At 60.1% G+C, this 19,505-nt stretch overlaps 2 protein-coding genes across 2 annotated transcripts in view; one reads left to right on the forward strand and one right to left on the reverse strand.

The window, feature by feature from the left end:
* Positions 1–725: 725 nt before the first annotated feature.
* BRINP2 (BMP/retinoic acid inducible neural specific 2) lies at positions 726–6,460 on the reverse strand (the record flags this gene model as incomplete). The annotated part of the gene is made up of 7 exons (XM_082313233.1): positions 726–1,842; positions 2,193–2,415; positions 2,625–2,861; positions 3,220–3,325; positions 3,699–3,889; positions 4,060–4,250; positions 6,159–6,460. The coding sequence occupies 7 exons, from the start codon at positions 6,458–6,460 to the stop codon at positions 726–728; spliced, it is 2,367 nt and encodes a 788-aa protein (XP_082169359.1).
* A 9,752-nt stretch (positions 6,461–16,212) lies between these two features.
* The window catches only part of ASTN1 (astrotactin 1), a gene marked incomplete at both ends in the record, with an annotated part of 53,507 nt that continues 50,214 nt past the window's right edge, over positions 16,213–19,505 (forward strand). Inside the window, one exon of the mRNA XM_082312231.1 lies at positions 16,213–16,495. Coding sequence (XP_082168357.1) covers positions 16,213–16,495 — 283 coding nt within the window. The remainder of the gene's footprint in view (positions 16,496–19,505) is intronic.

Raw genomic sequence — 19,505 nt, forward strand, 5'->3', positions numbered from 1 at the left:
TCTTTCTTTCGTTTTAGGTTTGGGTTTGGTTTTTTTTTGTAACGAATTGCAGCCCAGAGGTCTCTGCCGGTGTCCGTGACAAGCAGCGTCCGCAGGGCAGGTGCCAGGTCCTTCCCATACGAGGGGTGATGGTGCCTTGACGAGCATGAGATGCTTGTGGAGAGGTGCCCAGAGAGATCTGCTGCATCTTGGAGGCCTGCAGCATGGTCCCCCCATGCCGTGTGTGAGGGCACAGCCGCAGGAAGGGTTGCGGGGGATGCGGAAGCGAAGGCGCCAGTAGAAACCTCTCTTAAAAAGACTACAAAAGTTGGGGCACCAAGGAGACCGCCACTGGAGGATCCTCATGGTGGGTTGAGCATCTGCTCTGGTGGGGCCAGCAGCTGCCTCTGGCTGAGCCGCATCCCCCCTGGCCATCAGAAAGTCCCCCCAGCCACCGACGCTCGAGAAAAAGTGGTGCCGCAGGGCAGCCGTGCTGGTATCGTCCCCATGCTTGGAGCCAGTCTGCGCTGCGCGAGCCGTCCCTCCTCCATAGTCCCACTGGCGTCCTCCATCTGCTCAAGCCCTGCATCTCTTTGGCCGGTCACTGAGTGTACCATGGAAGCACGCAGTTGGCACTAAGGTAAGGCCTTGATTTAATTTTTCAGGGTGGTTATTCACCCCCCTTCCCGCCCCGGGGAGTCCTTTCTCCCGACCCCCTCACTCCAAGATCTGAGCAGCCCCAGCCGTTAGCTGCACAGTTTGCCCGTCTCCTGCTCTACTGCGTTGGGCAGCTTGGCATTGAAGGCCCTTAAGGAGGACTGGATCCTCGCCACCTCGTTGTTGGCCAACTTGAGCCTGTGGCGGAGCAAGCAAGTGAAGAGGTCAAGGCGGGTTTTGCCAGGGGGTGACAACCTGTTCACCCGGTCCCTGATCTCCAACAGCTGGAGCATGGCTGAGTCCTGGGAGCCCTGGGTATAGGGGTAGTCCAGCTGAAGGATCAGGTCACGGATAGCATCTGGTTCAAAGGGCAGGCTGTAGCCAAAGACTTGCAAGCTGTTGATTTTCATGTAGCCCAAGTTCTTAGAGGGATCTGCCATCTCCAAGGGTTCATAGTAGATCGTCTCATTGGAGCTGTCGTCCAGAGACTTGATGCGGCTCCGCAAGTAGACGTGGACCGTTTCAAAGAAGGTCTTCCACTTGTTGCCCAAGGTGAGCGTCCAGTTTTGGCACTGGGCAGAAGCATCTACGTTAGTCCTTTCCCAGTCTGGGAAGCTGCCCTCGTTGACGGGCATGAACCAGCTCTCAGAGTGGCTTCCCCCGAAGGGGTTGACATAGATGGCCATGACGGGCTCCAGCGTGCTGTTCTTGGTGAGGCAGATCTGCAGGGAGAGGGCCAACATCACGTGAACCAGCCCAGGCTTGTACTTGTTGCTCTTCAGGGTCAAGAGCATGCGTTTCCTCCAGGAGGGGTCGAACCAGCTCCCAAGGCGCATGTCGTTGCTGATGAAGATGGAGTGCACCTCGATGCGGCTGTCCCGTTTCTGCAGGAGGTACTTGAGCTCCAAGTCCTGCAGGTCCGTCTCCAGCCCCAGGTAGTGCTCCAGTGAGTCAGCCACCTCGGGGCGGCAGAAGCCCTGGGTGAGCACATAGCCGTGGTTGCAGGTCCCGCAGCGGGTGCTGTTGTCCTCGGCACAGCTGGCGCAGGCTGGCCCCTCGCCCAAGGCACACGGTATGGACCCCTGGCAGGAGGGCTGGTCAGAGGGACACGTGCAGCTGTGGCTTTCTTCCAGGAAGGTCCCAGGCATGGCGGTCTCGCTGCAGTACAGGAGCGACTGCGCACGGCTCCACCAGTAAGGGAGGGACCTGGTGGAGAAGAGACACAGGAGGAGAGATGCTTACGTGGCATCTTTACGGGTGTGACCAACTTTCCCTAGGGATGGAAGAGCTGCCCACCTTGCATTCATTTTTCTGCACTGCTGGTGCCCCCCATGAACCAAGCCCCATTTTCCAGCTCCAGGTTTGGACCCAGCCTCTCAAGGCAACATCCCAGGGTGGCACAGCTGCCCCTGCTGCCTGCTCACCCCTGGGCATCCCTCCAGCAAGGCGGGAGCTCCTCCAGTCCCAGCCACGGGGAGGTGGGATGTGGGTCTGAGTCCCCCTCAAGGCTCTGAGCAGTGTCCCTGGCGTGGGACAGGGATGCCATGGCACCCTACCTCTCCTTTGGCAGTTTGAAGTGAGGTTGCCGGTGGCATCGTTTGCTGAGGTTGAAGAGCCGCCGGATGAGTCGGTGGGTTTTCCTGGAGAGCAGCTTCAGGCTGGTGCCCAGCTGCTGGTAGCGATGCTGGACATCCAGGTCCATGGCCCAGAAGTGGGAGATGGCCGTCCTGTTCAGGAAACGGTCCCCAGGGAGCCTCTTCACCAGGGCCTGAAACTCCTCTGCGGGGGGAGAGAGACGGCGTCAGGAGACCTGTCGGCGAGTGGCGAAGGTAGGGCTGGAGCCACCCTCCCTCTAACTGGGCTCTCAGGTCTTCATGGTGAGATGACCACCCTGGATCCTGCCCTGGACCCCCACTGCCCAGTCTGCGCTGCTCCCAGAGGAGGGGCTGCAGGGAGGGGGATGCTTGGTGGGGTCTCCCCAGCCTCACCTGACTCCTCAAACTGGCCGTGGTGGCTCTCCCAGGCTCGCCAGAGCTGGGCCAGGCTGCTCTCCAGCGCTTGGACGTCGGCCTCGGGGCAGTTGCAGCGAGGGAAGGCGGGCTGGCACTGGCAGCGGCAGTCACTCCGGTGGCACACCAGCTCCCCGGCCGAGCTGCAGGCGATGTAGCTGAGGGCGGCCGCCACGAACCGCTCCCGCAGGTAGGAGGGGAGCACTGTCTGCAGCCCTGTGAGCAGGAGGCAGCCCCAAGAGCATCAGGGCACGTGTGGTGCCCCTCAAAAACATCACCCGGGTGAGGAGGTAGCAAGCCTTCCTCCTCCCCAGGCTCCCACCCTCGTGTGATTTTCATATCAATTCGCTGTGGAGCCACTTGTCTGGGTTCTGCATTGATCTCGGCTCCTCTTGGCAGACAAGCAACAACCTCATCCTGCCCAGCTTTGATTATTTTCATCCTCCCTCCTCCCCAGCCCTTAAATTAAAAGCAGCATCTTGAGCCAGCATCCTCCCCTGCAGCCCCCTGTGCACCCATGAGCATCCCACGGTGGCACTCATCCGTCGCCACATCCCTACCAGCCTGGTCCTACCTTGGAGCTGCACTTTGTTCTCGGGGCTCTGCACCAGGACGGAGCTCACCGAGTCCAGGTTGTCGTAGTTGCTGCAGCCAAGTGGCCCCGTCCGTGTTTCGGTCACCTAAGGGGGGACCCGCATGTGATCAGGGACACATGCCACCCTTCCAGAAATGCTGCAAATAACCCCTGGCCAGGCTTGCGATGCCCCACTCCCCATAGCAAGGCAATGCTTGGAAAGGAGAACTAATTGCCTGCTAATTGGCTTCTTGACAGGCGGCAGCCCTGCCTGCAGCCCGCTGAAAAATGTGCCTTCATTAGTGTGCCCAATTTCCCATAAATAACGCGGATGAGCTAACTTTGCCTGCTCTCCCCCTCCGTCTCCCCTCCCCAGGGTGTGATGCCACTTTAGGGTCTCCGGCAGCTTTGAGTGGCTGCTGGCAAGGCCCAGGGCCGCTGTCTCCCGGCGCTGCCCTCTCCCTTGCACCCTCGCCTACCTTGATGGCGGCCGTGGCGATCTGGATGTGGTGGAGCCGGCGCAGCGTGCTCTCCCGGTCGATGAAGTAGGAGGCTGCCAGCTGGTGCAGGGTCTCCAGCGAGACCCCCGAGCTGTTCCCAGCCCCCCCGGCAGGCTCTGCCCTCCGGCTCAGCTTGCGCTTGTCCACAAAAATGGTCAGGGACTCCTCTCCTGGGGGGACACGCAATGCTTTTGGGGGGCTGCTGGGCTCCCCCCATTCTCCTTCTTGGCCGTATTTCTCCTGCAGTGCTTATTTTCCCACCCTCCCTCCTTTGCACACTGCCTTGTGCAAGGGAAGCAAGCAGGGAGCTAGCGGGGAGCGAGCACCCACCAGCACTCACCTCCCAGCGTGGCAGCGAGCAAGAAGTGGGTCCCATACTTTTTGATGAGGCTGTCGGTGATCTGCTGGGGGCTGGGCCGGCGCCCCAGCAGCCGGATGTTGCGGATGAATTCAGGGGCCAGGGGAAGCGGCAGGCTGAAGAAGTCTTTCCTCTCCAAGGCCAAATTATTCACCTTCCAGCGAGCAAACTCTCTGCGGGAGGAGAGCAGTGGTGGGGAGAGGGTATGAAGCCGGTCCGGCCATGCCACATGCATGTTGTCCCCTCCGCTGTCCCCAATGTCCACCTCGGGGCAGGGGATCAGTAGGTGGAAAAACTCCCATTGGGACCATCTCGACCTCCCCATCGCCACAGCAGAGGTGAAGGACCTGCTGCCTGTGCTCGCCAGCTACAGACCCAGCTGGAACGAAAGCATCATCCCTCCCTAAGCCATCCATGGCGATAACGAGCTACAAGAAGCGGAGATGCCTGACATTGATTAATCAGGCACCTCCGGCAGGCATTAATCACAGCCCAGGGCAGGGCCAGAGTCTTTTCCAGCCCGCTGGGCTGGACGGGCCTTATCCATCGTCCATCCTCATCCCTACGGATCCAGGTGAAAATCCAACATCTGGGAGATTTAATTGTTTTAAGTATCGGCAGCATTTTGTAGAAAGTGTTGGGATGTGGTGGGGTTGGTGGTGGGTCCCCTCGTAGCCCTGGAGGCTATGAATGTGCTCCCCCACCGGCCCCCTGGCATTGCCCGGCCCTGAGGGGGAGCCGCCAGCCTGCTGCTGCCTTGAACTACCAATGGCCCCGTAAACAACCGGCAGCCGATTTCAGCCTAATCTTCAGCATTTTTCTCTAATTAAAACCAGGCGGTGGCTTTCAGACAGTTTAATTAGGGCTGGTTGGGAAAGGAGAGGGAGGAGGAAGAAGGGGTGGATGGGTGCAAAGCAGCTGAGGGGCTTGGCGGGTGCCGGGTTGCCTCCCATTGTGATTTTTGGGCCCATAAAGTGGGAGATTGGGGCCGGGAGCAGAGCTGGGGGTGAGGAAGGGGGGGATGCTGCCTCCCTCTTGCATGCACGCTCCCTGGGTGCTGGGGCATGCGGGGCTGGGCAGCCAGGAGCCCTGCACCAGTTCCCCCCCATTCTACCCCATAGGCAAGACAAGCCCTGAAGGCTGCTAGCAGGTTCCCTGCCTCAGAGGAGGCACAAGCCAGCTGCTGTCCCTCCGGCTGCTCCTTCCCGTCCCACCACCGTCACCGGCAGCATCCCCGGAGGATGCAAGTCCCTCGGCATGGCAGCGTCAGCGCATAGGACAGGGGAGAGCGGGGAGAGGAGCTCTCTGGGGGTGCTGGGCTGCATAACAAGGCTGCCATCCCGGCACCCACGTCAGCTCCCTGGGAGGCAGCGGCTGGGCTTTGCTCCGCTGCTGGAAACCCCCAGGGCTTGGCAGCAGTGAGGAGAGGAAGGGAAAAGGGCTCCTTAGCAGGAGGCGACAGCCCCAATTAGTGCCGGGAGGCAGTGGAGTGGGTTTTCCACGCTGGCTGTCATGGGGTAGCCCTTTGCTGGGGTCAGTGGACCCCACTGCTGCCGAACCTGGTTCTCTACTGGCAAGAAACCCGCTTCAGCATTGGCCCCCACGCAAGTAGCATCCTGCTGCCGCAGTGTATGGGGTGATGGCACTGGGGACATGCCAGCGGGTCAGTCAGGGTGGCTTTTTGTGAGCCCCAGCAGCATCCCAGCCCCAGATGGCTGGCAGTCCAGGCAGGCTCAATAATTTGGCACAGAGATGCCTTTGTGCACGGCAAAAGGACAAAGTAGCATCCCTCTGTGCCTCCCACCATAAGGGCTGATCCCATCTCAATCTGTGCACCAAATCACTCCCAGCTTGGGGCAAATCCTACCCGGAGCCCATCCCAGCCATGCCATGAGCATCTTGGGGAGCTGCTGTTATATTCCCTGGGAAAGCAGCATCTTGCATACACCCACTGTCTCTCCCGATGGACAGCCTCCTCTCGCGCACAGGGCTCTGCTCCATTGTGCCCCCCGCAGCCCCCCATGCTGCAGCCCACTCCCAGGGCGCCCACCGAAGGGCTGGCTCCTGGCGCTGCCTCTCACCTGTAGATCCTGTACCTGGTGGTGAAACCCTGCCGGTAGCGCTCCATGAAGTCCACGTACTCCTGGGCTCGGTAGAAGGGTCCCCGGTCGGTGAGGAGCCAGTCAAGGGGTGCCCGGCCAGAGGAAGAGGAAGATGAAGAGGAGGAGGAAGCAGTCGCAGCGGCGGCATGCTGCTGGGGCACCGTGCCGCCTGCCTCGCTGGCCACCCCCCAGCGGCAGCACGCACTCAGGGCCAGGAGGGCCAGTGGCCACGGGAGCATCGGCGGGGGCCCGTCAGCACGCGGGAGGTCCTGCCGCCCCATCCTGCTGCTGCCCGGCCGGCTTCTTCATTCTCTCACCCCACGGCGATCCTCCGGGACAGCCCTGCCCTGCAACGGCACCGCACAAAGCAGGGACCCCGTGAGGCCAGCGGCACGGGGCGAGGGGCCAGGTGGGGCCAGTTTGGCATGGATATAAACCAGGTGCAACCACAAGCTAAGGGAAAGCAGAGTTTGCTTTGGAGAGGCTGCTGAAATGCTGATGAAGGGAAGGCTGTGCTCTGGGGAGAGCCATGTGTCGGGCATGGACCGGTTGTGCCGCAGGAGGTAAGAGTTTATGGGGTTAGGGGAGTTGGCTGCTGCTGAAGTTAAATGAAAACCTGGCTAGTGCCTGTTTGAGAAATTTCTGGCTTTTTCTTTATGTTTTTCTCTGCCGTGTGTCACCCCAGTGAGCCAAGCTTGCTGCTATGAGGTGTCCATGTGGTGGGGCAGTGGGCTGCCTCCGTGCCCTGCACTTTGGGTATGCTCATCATGAGCATGTGCAGCTTGTTTTAAGGGGGCTAAATATAAGTAAGCATTGGGAACTGGAAAAAATGAGCTTCTTTAGGTATGGGTTGAGCCACATGCAGTTGATGTTAGACCCTCCTTTACGTCCTGCTGGTGGCTGAGTGGATGGATGGATGGATGGAGGTCCACCCCAAGCCTGGCTAGGCTGATCACAGTGATGTTTTGAATGCAAACAGCATTTATCTCAAGACAAGACATTTCTGGTCTCAGTTCAGTGTGGCACTATCTGCAGGAGCACAGAGGGACCTTTGCTGGGAGCAGCGGCCCTGGAGCCAGAGCCTGAATTTGCAAGTGAAGGGGGAAGACAGGAAGCTGCGAGGTCCAGCAGAACCGGGGTGAGGCAAGGTGTGCTGCCGGGTAGCAAGAGCCATTTGCCTAAAAATAGGGCCCCCATCACCGCAGTGCTTCCAGGGGAGGTGATTTTTATTCCAGGAAGGTGGCCAGTGGGGGCCTGGCGCCTAAACACCAGCCCCACGCTCTCCCAAATGGGGCTTTGCCGGATGAATCATCGTGCTTCAACATGTATTATTATTTTTTTTTTTTTAATTTTTTTTTCCTCCCTCTCTTCTATTTTTAAACCCTTAAGGGTGCGCTTTGATTACACTTTCTCAGCTTCTCGCTCAGCCCTCGAGGCCGGGGCCCTGTTAATTTTAAACAAAAGCTGAGATTTTCATATCACCAGATTGGGGGTGCCAGGGCAGTGGGGCGGGCAGGGGCAGCAGGCAGGGTTTTTTCTGTCCCCCCCGCATGGTTTTTCCACATGTCACCCTGGTTTCTCCCAGCCTTGCAGGCAGCTGCATAATGCCTGGTTGTTGCCTCCTGCTCCTGGCACATGGAGTCCCCCGTGGTCAGGACACGGCCAAATCCTGGCCCAAACGAACGGGCCCCCACGCCAGGGTGGGCAGGGGTTTTGGGACCAGCAATGTCAGGCTGGTTTCCTTGCTCCACACTTCAAGGGCTGGAAGGGGGGTGTCGCCTCCCCGCCCCCCCAAAACGTGGCAGAACCCGACGCTGGCTGCTCATGGAGCTGCTCGTGTGCTGCCACGTGTGGGTGATGGCTGAGCAGCTGAGGCACTTCAGCTGCTCTGAAATCCTCCCTGCCTGCAACTAAAGCTGGGCCAGGGGCAAACAGGCAGCCAGGATGCTGTGGCTGTCCGAAGCAGGCAAGCACCTTGCTCTCCTCCCCAGGAATTTTTAAAATTGAGGTGGCCTGGGGACTGAAGGAGCATGCAAAGCTCAGGATTAAACCCTCCTGGCCCCCTGCTGCCTTGTAGCTGTGGGTCCTGCTGCTGTGCTGTATGGGGTGACCCGGGGAGCCAGGACAAGCTGCCGTGCCTGGGAGGGCATGGTGGGAGCCAGGGCCTGACAGCAAATCCTATGGATGGTTAAGATGCTGACCACAGGCTAAGCCCTCTGTGATTTGGTCCGCCTCCCATATAGCAGGGAGGAAAGCAGCACTCCAGCTCTCAGCTGAGAAGCCAAGGTGAAAGCACTCCTTGAACAGCACCTTTCTAAACCCTGCTCGTGGAAACACACTGCTTGTAGCATTAAATATGGCTGTGCCTGCAAAACACCTTGCTTAAATAGCCGGTGCGCTAGGTAGCCTGCCTGTTGCACCATGAATGGGCTTGGCACGGCTGATCTCCTTGTCCCCTGTCATTGTCTGTGGCTTTTAGGTGGCTCCTGACCATCCCAGGCAAGGTGGGGCTAGGGGCAGGGGATGCTCCCTGGCTGGCCCCCTCTCCCTCCGCCCAGGTCTATACAGCCAAGAGGATGCTTTTCCATGAGCACCATGGGAGACTGGCTTCATCCATCGCTACTTCACACCACCATGGACTGGTATGGATGGTCTTGCACTGCCCTCCCCAAGGCTTTCTTGGTGTAAATCAGGAGGTGGAAGCATTCTTCCTTTGATTTGAAAGCACAGAGGGGATTTTTGCGGGGGCACCAGGCAGAGCACTGACTCTTCCAGCAAACCATCCTGGGTGCTAACAGTTTCCCACCAGCACTGACCAGCCCCTTGCCACCACCACCACACAGGGCACCCCCACCTGCCTTCCCCGAGAGGGGCTCCCTGTGCTGCCCTTCCCCTCCAAACCCCCTCTCCCACCTCCCCTCCCAGCACCCCAGCTTGAAGCAGCAAACCTCCTCTGGGTGACCATCATGGAGACAAACATAAGGGATGGAGCCACCTTGGGCCACCTCTTCCCTTGGGCTGCAGCCCCCAGACCAGCTAGAAACAATTTCAGCCTGCTCTCCTGCCTTCCCTGGGGAGCTTGTTCCGAGATTCAAGACTGAGCATGGGATGTTTCCTTGTGGCCATCTCATGTTTTACTGCAGAGCAGCAAAACTAGTCACAATTGGGTATTTCCAGCGCTTGGCTAGTGCAAATCCAGCAAAGGTCCCCTCCTGGTGTGCAGAGTCCCTTAAAGCAGCAAACTTTCCAGCCTTGCTAAATGAGCTCTTATTTACACCTGCCTCTTATTTACACTGTGAGCGCTGGCACCTCTGAGCCGGGCTCTTGCTTGGGGATGGGCACTGACGCACACGAGCATCCTTGCCAACAGAAACTTGAAGCACCAAGTCAGGCAGGAACGGGCAAGCCACCGTGCAAATGAGAGCCCGAACGAGGGCTGCACTGAGTTACACGGCAAGCTTATCCCTGAGGAGCAGCTTTCCTGCACCATTGTTAGCTGGGCTAATTTATTTGCTCGTATTGATCAGGGTTTATATAAAATAAGTACATGCAGAAATTGCCATAGCTCCATATAGTCTTTAGTCCACACAGCTGCATGTGTGTGGGGGCTCTGGTTTTGCTGGGGGGCTCCTGCCGCTGCTCTGCAGGGTTGGGGGCAATGCTTATCGGGGTGCACCTCTGCCTGCTCACACCAGCATCTCCCTGGGATGCCAGGGAGAGCAAAGCTCTTCAGAAACGAGCAATCCCCTTGACCTTACTACTAGAGCTGGAAATAACTTTCTAATCACTTTTCCTTGATCCGAAAGAATGAAGATTTGATGAGAAGCATCTGACTACTCATTTTTTTTTTGATTTAGGGTTTTGCATCATAAAAGTTGGAAAACTTCCAGCTCTTTTTTTTTTTCCTCTTTTCTATAAAAACCTTAAAGCGAAGGAAGAAGAGTGCCAATGCAAATATTCTTGGCAAACTTTCTCAGGACCACAACCTTGTTCCTGGCCAAGTCCTCCTGATCTTGTTGCAGCCCTCCGTGTCCCCTCTGCCTGCAGCAGAACCCCCCGGTGTCCCTCCAGTGATGGCCGATGCATGGCCCAGACTGTCACTCATCATGAGCTGCATCTTAAAAATAGCTTGCAATTTCTAGAGGCACCTTCCCACCCTTAGGCTTGAGATGGCAATGGGATTGCTTCCACGGTGGGTGTCTTCATCCAAAATGGCTTGAGAGACTGAGGCAGGGTGGTGCGAGGTGTGGGTGGGGATGCTCTAGTGCCCGGCGAGCAGCTCGGGTGAGCTGCAAAAGCCTTTCTCTGCTGCCCTTGGAGCTGATGGTGACAGCAGCAACATCCTGCAGAGTTATGCCGAGGTCCTGCTTGCTTCCATGCCGACTGCATCTCCGGAGCCACGCGCTCCACCGCTAATCAGGCAGAGTTCGATAATTAAGACGTTAGCTAATTGTCAGGGACATTAACATCGATTTCTGCCCTTTCATGCTGCAGGAGCGGATCTAGAGATACATAAACTGGGAAGCGTGCGCTGGGGAGAGGCTGCGCTGGTTCAGGAGGGCTCTGCCCTGGCTGATGCTGTGTTTGCTGGGTGCCATGGGACTCTGGACGGACTCTGGCGCTACCCTCTGTAAATGCCGAGCTGAAGCCCAGAGCAAAAGCAGCACCCAATGTCTGTGCCAGGCAGAGCAATACCTGTTGGTGGCAGAGCTATTGGACCTGCCCAGCCGCAGGGGGCTGGTCCCTGGGGCACGGCAGGAGCAAAGGCGCATCTCTGCAGGAGCAGGGACCGATGGGGATGGGTCTTGAGCTCCCGGCGGATAACTTTCAGTGGGAATGAACGTCAAATTTAGTGACCGAGTCACCTTCTCATTAAACATGGGAAAGCTTTATCAAATTAAAGCCACTTAAGAGAGTCTGGGCAGAGGCTAAGTGCAGTTTAGTTTCTGAAGTGGATTGACTCAGCTGAGCCGTGCCTATGCAAATTCACACAGGCATCCAGGGCACCTCTTGCTCTGCCACTTGCACCCCCCAGGACAGACAATCCCAAAGGGCTCAAACCTGCAGGATGCTCAGCCCTTTGCTCCAGAGCCACCAGCGTCACTTGGGGCTTTGTGGGACACAGCTCCCTTGCACCCAGCCCTGCCCGCGCTGCTGCCTCCTCTGCTCCGTCATGGTTTGCAATGAGCAGCTCCCAGCACAGTGCATCACACCCCCAGGCTCGCATCCACACGCTCCCAAGGAAGCACCAGGGCCTCATTGATCTGCCGGGGTAATTAAGAGAGCAAGCCAGGCACCGCCGGCGCGACAGCAGCACGGTAATCGCTGGCAAAGTGGGCACGGCAGGGTGCTGTCAGCCAGCTGGCACCTGGCCTGCAGAGACATGGCTCTGGGCAGCAAGCATGGGGACAGCCACCTCAGAGCCTTCCATCCCTGCCCAAGCAGCGTCGTTAAAGATCATGATGGTGGCTGTGAACCAATTCTCGCTAGGCTCCTGCAAACCACCCTCCGTAGCCCAATCAGTCACTATTGCTAAGTGACTTTAAGTCACTGCCTTCCCCCCAGCTCATGAGACTGGTTTAAAAACCTGCAAGACTTGATGACTTGGGTTCTTTTTATTAGCTTTTCTTCACATCCTTAAGAGCAAGACACTTGAAGATGAGAGTAAAGGAAAATAGCAGAAAATCCCAGGACTCGAGGAGCTAAGGATTTGCATAAGACATCAAATGAGATGAAGCCTGGGCTGCCATGAGGGGAGATAGCAGCTGTGTGCACTGTGTCGCACCAGTGCCATGTGTTCTGCCCTCTGGCTTTGCTCACCCGAGACTTTCACACCCACAGGCAGAAAGCCTCTTAAAAGAGCAATGTGCAAAATACAACTCCCCCCAACACAGCAACGGCAGCAGCAGTGCCGGCTTCCCCCACCTTGTGCTGAGCTCTCAGCCCGAAGCATCCCTGCAGATGGGTCTCTGGGGCCAGGGAAGAGCAGCCCGCACACGAGAGCTGGGGAAGAGCATCCTGCGGCGCCCCCTCCCTGGAGAGGATGGCTCCTTGCCCCCGATGGACCCTGCTGTCAGAGTAAGCCAGGCACCAGCCTTGTGCAGGAGCTGGAAGCAGTGCAAGGTGAGGACCGCTCCCTCCCATCCCTCCCTTGCCTTCACACAGGTGACAAGTGTCACGGGTGGGCAGTGATGCACAGCAGTAGCTCAGCATTAACAACACAGCATAAATAAGGCAGTGGGTGACTGATGCTGGGCAGAGAACCAGGAGGAGATCTGGGGTGCCGGAGTGGGGCCACCCCTCTTCCCAGCAACCCGCTGCTCCCCAGGTCTCAAAGCTGTCACTGAACCCACACCAAAGCCAGCTCAGCTTGGAAAAAGTGCAGGGGGCTCCTTGCAACATCTCCGGGGCTGGTACAGACCCTGCTGGCTGCCGACAGAGAGGGGACACTGACATCTGCCGGCTGGTCCCACCCGGCCCCGCAGCACCCGGCTCCCGCTGCCCGGCCCCGGGACCGCAGCGGGGGACAGCCCTGGCACCCACCAGCCCTGCTCCAGGGCAGCAGAACGCGGGACCCCTAAAGAGGGGCAGGACAGGATGGACCTCAGTACGCTGAGAGCTGATGCGCTCCAGCCCAGTGCTGGAACGACGCAGAGTTTTGTTTCCTACCGAAAAAAATTAGGGTTTGGTGAAGGGAATGGAGCCTCGCAGCCAGGGACCCCCCTCCCCCAGGGGTGCCGGCGGCTGTGTCACCGGCACCAGGCTGGTGACCGCCGGCGGCCGTCGAGGTGGGCCAACCCCTTCCGACAGGGCACCCGCTCCTCGCCCCGGCCCGGTGCCCCGGCAGGAGAGCCGCGGCAGCGGGGCCCTGCGTTGCAGCACGGGGCACACGAGACCTCTCCTGTTGATTTATATACGCCCAACAGCAAAGTCGGTGTTTGAGCATTTCGGGGGCATCTCCCCCAGTCCCTGTGGTCCCAGGGCACCTCACACTGACACGTCCCTCAGAGCGGGGCACGCTGCACAAGCAGCAGCAGGTTTCCCGTCTCCCGGGCATCTTGTTTACCCCGGCAGCCTGCCAGCACCCGGTTGCACCGGGCCGGTCGCAGCCCCCCGGTCCTGCAGGGCCCCGCAGTCGGGCACCGGGGTGGCTCCTGCCCGGCAGGGGCTCGATGCCTTCCTCCACCCCGTCCTCACCGGGGCGGCTGCGAGGCGAGCCCGGAGCAGGGAGGCAACTTGGCCAAGGTCACCGAGCGAGCCGGCGGCGGCAGAGCCGCCTCTCCACCGTCGCGCACAGCGGCACCCGGGACCTCCGCCGTGCGGGGCCGCGGCTCCCCCCGCACCGCTCCTTCCCCTTCCCGCCCGCCATCCCACCCACCGGCGGGGTCCCCACGCCGGCTCCCCCGCCCCGTCCTGCCCCCGACCCCGCAGACTTACCCCAGGCTCCCGCTCAGCGCCGGCGGGGCACCGGCCGCCTCTCCGTCCCGTCCCGTCCTGCTCCGCTCCCTCTCAGCGGCCCCGGGCCCTGCCCCGCCGCCGCCTCCCGGCCGCCCCGCACCGCCCCATCGCCGGGCGGGCAGGCGGCCCCCGGCGGCCCCGCCAGCATCCCACGCCCGCCGCTGCCGCCGCCACAACGGCCGGGCTCCGGGCCCGGCCCCGCTGCCCGCCCTCGCCGCGTCCCACCGCGCTCCGCGGGCGCCGCCGCCGCCGCACGATAATATATGCAGGGGCGGCAGCCAATCAAAGGCGCCGCCGGCCTCCCCGCGCCTTCCCATTGGTGATGCCGCGTTCGGCGCGGGGCGGCGCGGCGCGGGACACGCGTGGAGCGGAGCGGGGCGGGGCGGGGGCGGCGGCCCGCGGGCGCTCAGCGGCCCGCACAGGGCGGGGGCTCCCCAGCCCTGCCGGCCTCTCCCCTCCCTCCCTCCCGGCCCCCAAAGCCGCCTGTCCCCGCGGAAGGGCCGGGTGGGTCCCCCCGCGGTGCCGGTGCCGGTGGCGGGGAGGGGCTGCTGCCTCGAGGCCCCGGTGGCGCGCTGGCACGGGCTTCGTCCCGACCTCAGAGGAACCCCGGCTGTGCCGAATTACACCGTCAATACCAGTAAAGGATTAACGAGGTTCGGGATGTGGAGTGTTACTGGCGATCGGCAGATCCATCGGTGGCACTGGATTTGCCGTTCTCTGCTGTTTTCTTTTTAAATGTTTTATTTATCTGTATGTATTATTCACGCCTCCTACCAAGCCTCTTGTTTGCTCCTCTTTGTGCGGCGTTAGGCATTAGTGGGGTATCGCTCTCAGGGATGCACCCTGTTTCCAAACAGGGGCTGAAAGGGCCTTCTTGGCGACCCCTTCTGAATAATGCAATTGCACTTTTTTTCCCCAGAAAACTCCTCCTTTTAGTGAGTTTATGTCCCCTGCTGAAAGAAGAGCAGCGAAAGGGCCTGGCGGCAGCCCTCCAAAGGGATTTCCCTGTGCCCCCCCAAAGGGAGGGCCATGCCCTGTCCTACAAAACACCGCTGCTCGTTTTTCCTCATTTTTCCTGATTTTTTAATTTTTTTCTGCCAGCAGCTGCAGCCAGCCGGTGCTGGCAGGGTACAGTGCTGCTGAAACACCTTCCCAACCAGCTGAAAACACCCTCACTGTTATATGGTTAGTGCTCAGCTCCAATTGTTAACGAGGTTGGTGTTGAAAATGGGTAATTTCTGGTGAGCGTGGCTTTTCTTCCCCAAAATGTGGCAGGTAACTGGGAGGGTTATTATAAATCAGAAACAGGTCTGGTGAAAGGCGCCCGCTGTGGCTCCTCTGCGTGGTGTGTTTGGGGCACAGCGGTGCCCCCTCGTGATGCCCACACTGCGGGGCTTCATGGCTGGCTCCAGTGGAGGAGAAATTTGGGGAAATCCCTGCGGCTGCTGCATGGTAAGGGGGAAATCTCCGCAAAATAAAAAAAAAAAAAAAAAAAAAAAAAGAAAGCAAGATTTTTTTAAAGTAACACGTATCTGCTGTGTGTGGTTTTCTTTGGAGGCGCCGAGCAGGATGGAGCTGTGCTCTGCAGAAGGAGCTGGCACGGAGCTGGTGGGGTAGGAGCTCCACTTCCAGGGCAGTGATGCCTCCGCACCCCTCTGCTCCGCGGGTGTCAGCCAGCAGGAGCCTCCAAGGGGGGAACCAAACCAGCAGGGTCGTGTGCTCCTGCTGCTGTCGGAAACCAGGCTGGGGCCTGGGCCTTTCACCCTGCCTCGGGAGAGAACAGCTACCGTCAGAGCGTTTGGCTGCAGAATCACAGGTGTCTGCAGGAAGGTTTGGTGGCCGGGCAAGCCGTCGGTGCTGCTTTAAGCTCAGAGTAAAAATAAAAAGCATCTGGTGCAAAAAGAACCAGCAGGTTTGGGGTTGGCTCCCAGTATCTTTTTTTTTTTTCAAAACACATAGGCTTGGGGGCTCTGGATGTCTGTGACTTCTCCTGGGGCTTTGAAGGTCTGCAGCTTCTCCTGGGGATTTGGAGGTCTGGGATTTTGGAGGTCCATGACTTCTTCTGGGACTTCGGAAGTCCATGACTTCTGCCGGGATTTTTGGAGGTCTGGGATTTTTGGAGGTCTGGGACTTCAGAGGTCTGGGACTTCTGCTGGGATTTTGGAGGTCTGGGATCTTGAAGGTCCATGACTTCTGCTGGGATTTTGGAGGTCTGTGACTTCGGAGGTCCGTGATTTCTCCTGGGGGGGGGAGGTTACCTGTAAGTTACCCTCAGGGCAGAAAGAAGCAAAGGCAGCCGGGCTGGGCCAGGCAGCCCCGGCAGCCCTCCCGCCACCGCGTCGCTCCGCAGCCGTCCCGGTTTTCCAGGGATGCGGGAAAAAAACGGAGGAAGCGGAGGAGGGGGGAGGCGCGGGGCCGGGGCTACCGAGGCTGCCCGTGGCGAGCCGTGCCGAGCCGAGCCGCGCCGCGCCGTGCCGAGCCGCACGGGGAGGCGCCGGGCCCCGCGTCCCCGCCCCTCGCCGCCGCCGCCGCCGCCCGCCCGGCCGGCGCTGGGAGCGCGGCGCGGGGCTCCAAGATGGCTTTGGCCGGGCTGTGCGCCCTGCTCGCCGGCTGCTGCCTGGCGGCGGGCAGCGGCCCCGCCGAGGCGGCGGCGGAGGCGGCGGCCAAGGAGCTGGAGTGCAAGCTGAAGAGCATCACGGTGTCGGCGCTGCCCTTCCTGCGGGAGAACGACCTCAGCATCATGCACGGCTCCTCGGCCGCCGAGCCCAAGCTGCTCTTCTCCGTACGCAACGATTTCCCCGGCGAGATGGTGGTGGTGGATGACCTGGAGAATACGGAGCTGCCTTACTTCGTGCTGGGTGAGCCTCCGGGCGGGCCTGCGGGCAGCGCCGGTACGCGGCCGGTCCCCCCCCTCCCCGGCCGGCAGCGGGCCCCGGCTGCGGGGCTCCTCCCTGCGGCACCGGCGTGCGGGTGCCCTGCAGCAGCTCGGCCCCGCTGCCCGCTCGCCCCGCTGCAGCGTCTCGGCAGCGGCTGCGGCAGCAGCGGCGGGCTGGATGCCGTGGGGCGGCTGCAGGCCCGGGGCGCTCGGTGCATCCCCGGGTTGTCACCGGGCTTGTCTCCAGCTCGGTGCACGGCCACCGGCGGCTTGTGCTGGCAGGAGGCCCACAGCCTGCGTCCAGCGTGGCTGGCTGGAGGTGGGGGTTTCTGCTTTGTCTGCCCCCAAGCAGAGTCACTTTTCCTGCAGCCCGGTGGAAAAATACTCCGGTGCCCAGCGTTTCCCATCCCGCCTGTATGTGCTGTCTCCAGTACTCCTGCCCCCAGGTTTTAGGCTTTGGCCTGCTCGCATGGTCCAGGTGGTTCCCACCTGCTCTAGCCAGGCCTCTGCACTTCACCCACTGTGTGAGGCAAAATCTGATGGGCTGCTTCAGTTTTCACCCACCAAAGAAGCCAACAATTTGCTCCTTTGTTTATGCTGGGATCAGAGCAAGGCCTCTGCCACTTGTGCGCAGGCACCCGCTTCCCTCCACGCCGCCTGGAACAAGTCACTGAGATTTTTATTTTTTAGTGATATTTGTGCAGAATACCAGTTTCCTACCACCGCCTGCACGTAACCCCCTGCCCTGGGCAAACACTGCCATCGCTTTCCTAGCAGCCCCGCCGTGGCTGTGCACACCTCCTGCAAGCCTTGCCCACCCATTGCTGCTCCTGCAGCACCTTGGGTGCCCTGTGAAGTTCTTAAAATGCCACCCTTGTCTGGACATTGTCCCAAAAATGAGGCACTGGCATGTTGCTTTGCGTGGCGTTGCCTCTCTGTGCCACCCTTTTGTGTGGACAGAGCATAACAGTGGCTCCAACCTGGATTTTCTTCCCAGCGCTTCATCACCTCCCTGGCCCCCAGGCCCTTCTGTGTGCAAAAAAGCCCCCAGTCCTGGGTGCTGCGTGGGCTCGGGGCAGCGCTCACCGCTGCTTGGGCATCCCCCTTCTCCCGTGAGAAAGGCAGAGGCAGGCGGGGGGCTGTTGATGCTGTTGGGGGGGGGGGTGTATGGGGTCACCCAGGGATGACTTGCTCAAGGCCAGGGGCTGTGCAGGGAGGGGGCAGCGGGCTGTGCTGCCCCCCCGGCCCCTGGTCCAAGCCCTGTGCTGCGGGATGCTGCAGCGGAGGCCGGGAGCGTTGCTGTGGCAACAGGGCGGCAGAGCGGCGGATGCAGGGGACACGCAGGCATGGCCGCCAGCCCCGCGCCGCCTTGACGCCCCAAAGGTGACACGGGTGCTTGTCCCCACTCCCCCTCAGACCTGCTCCCAGGGAGCTGGACCCCAATGGGCCCCAGGGCCTGGGATGCTGCCAGCGGGGAGCATCTGGGCGGGGATGTATGGCTTTGATCGGGCAGGGGTCCCCGGCCATGGCCCCTGGCTGGTACTGCGGGGATTTCTCCCAGCATTTTTCAAATCCGTGAGGTGCCATACACTGGGCAGCACAGGAAAGGATCCACCTGCCCTGACAGCCGCCGCTGCACCAGGGCTTGCACTGATGATGCCAGGCAGGGGTTTGCTTTCACCTCCTTCTGCTTATGGCCACCAGACAAATATGAGGATGGCTGGCCCTGTGTCAGAGCTCCCTGATGTCCTGGTGGTGGCCGGGCTCCCCTAGGCATTCCCGCCTGGGACATTGGTCCCCTGAGAGCCTGTGGGTGCGCGGGGCTGCGCCAGTCCCCGGCACACAGGGGTTTGGGTTGTGGAGACACGGAGGTGGTCCCAGTACAAGTCTCCCGCTCCAGGATGCTGGGGCTGGGGGCTGGGCTGGCAGGACAGGGCACCTCACGGGCCCCCTGCTTGCCAGGGTTTTGGCTTGGTGACTCCTGGGAAATGCCATGTTACATCTCCCTTCCTCCCATGAGAGAAGGGCTTGCTTTGAAGCTGGCATGGCCACTTTGCCATGTGTGGGTATTATTATTGTTGTTGCTGTTGTGCTGCTTTGCCATGTGTAGGTGTTGCGTTGTTGTTGTTGTTATTATTATATTATTGTTGTTGTTGTTGTTGTTGTTATTATTATTATTATTATTATTATTATTATTATTATTAGCCTGGGCATGCCTTTGCATGGCGGAAGCCCTGAAGTGCACAGAAGTCTTGCAAGACCCAGACTTAGTAAGTCAGAGGCTGCATCCTCTGGAGCCAGAGACCCCCCAGCCCAAGAAACCTGTGGGGCAGAGAGCACCACTGCTGGTGCTGCGCACTTGGTGGGGACATGGCCATGTCGAGTCGATGTGTGGAACCGGTTTCGGCGGCTGTTTGTGTTTCCACAAGGCTTGTGTGTGGCTGGAGGGTGCATTTGAGCATCCTTCCAGGAACCTGTCTTCACACAGTGTTGACTGCACCGCCCCTGGGAAACCCCAGTCCCATTAATTGTGCCCACCTTGTTGAGTTTGAATGTACAATAGTGTGGTGGATAATCCCCACATCCACCTCTGTGCCTCCGAGCCAGGTCTGTTTCGGGGTGTCTCTACTGGGGAGGGAGCTGGGTGACTGCTCCTTCTCCTCTTGGTGTTTTTCAGATCCAGGGCCTGTGTACAGGGAAGGCGTTCCTGAGCCGGGGGGAGCTGCCCCGCCAGCTGGTAGGGGCTTGGACCAGACCCCAGGGTGCTGTCCCCGGGCTGGGGAGGGCCTGGGTGTGGGCTTTGAGCACTGCGAAGGGCAGGTGGTGCTCCCTGGGTGCTCCTGGCAGCAGCATGTTGGCTCTGCCATGTGGGCTCTCGAGCAACTCACTCAAGGTTGCTCCGTGCCTCAGTTTCCCCACAAGGATGGCAGGACTGTGCAGGGAGGTGGCTGCGGCAGGCTGGGACTGCAGCGGGGGAAGGGGCGAGGGGAGCA

The sequence above is a fragment of the Platalea leucorodia genome, assembly GCF_965183815.1.
Source record: "Platalea leucorodia genome assembly, chromosome: 5".
Lineage (NCBI taxonomy): Eukaryota > Metazoa > Chordata > Aves > Pelecaniformes > Threskiornithidae > Platalea > Platalea leucorodia.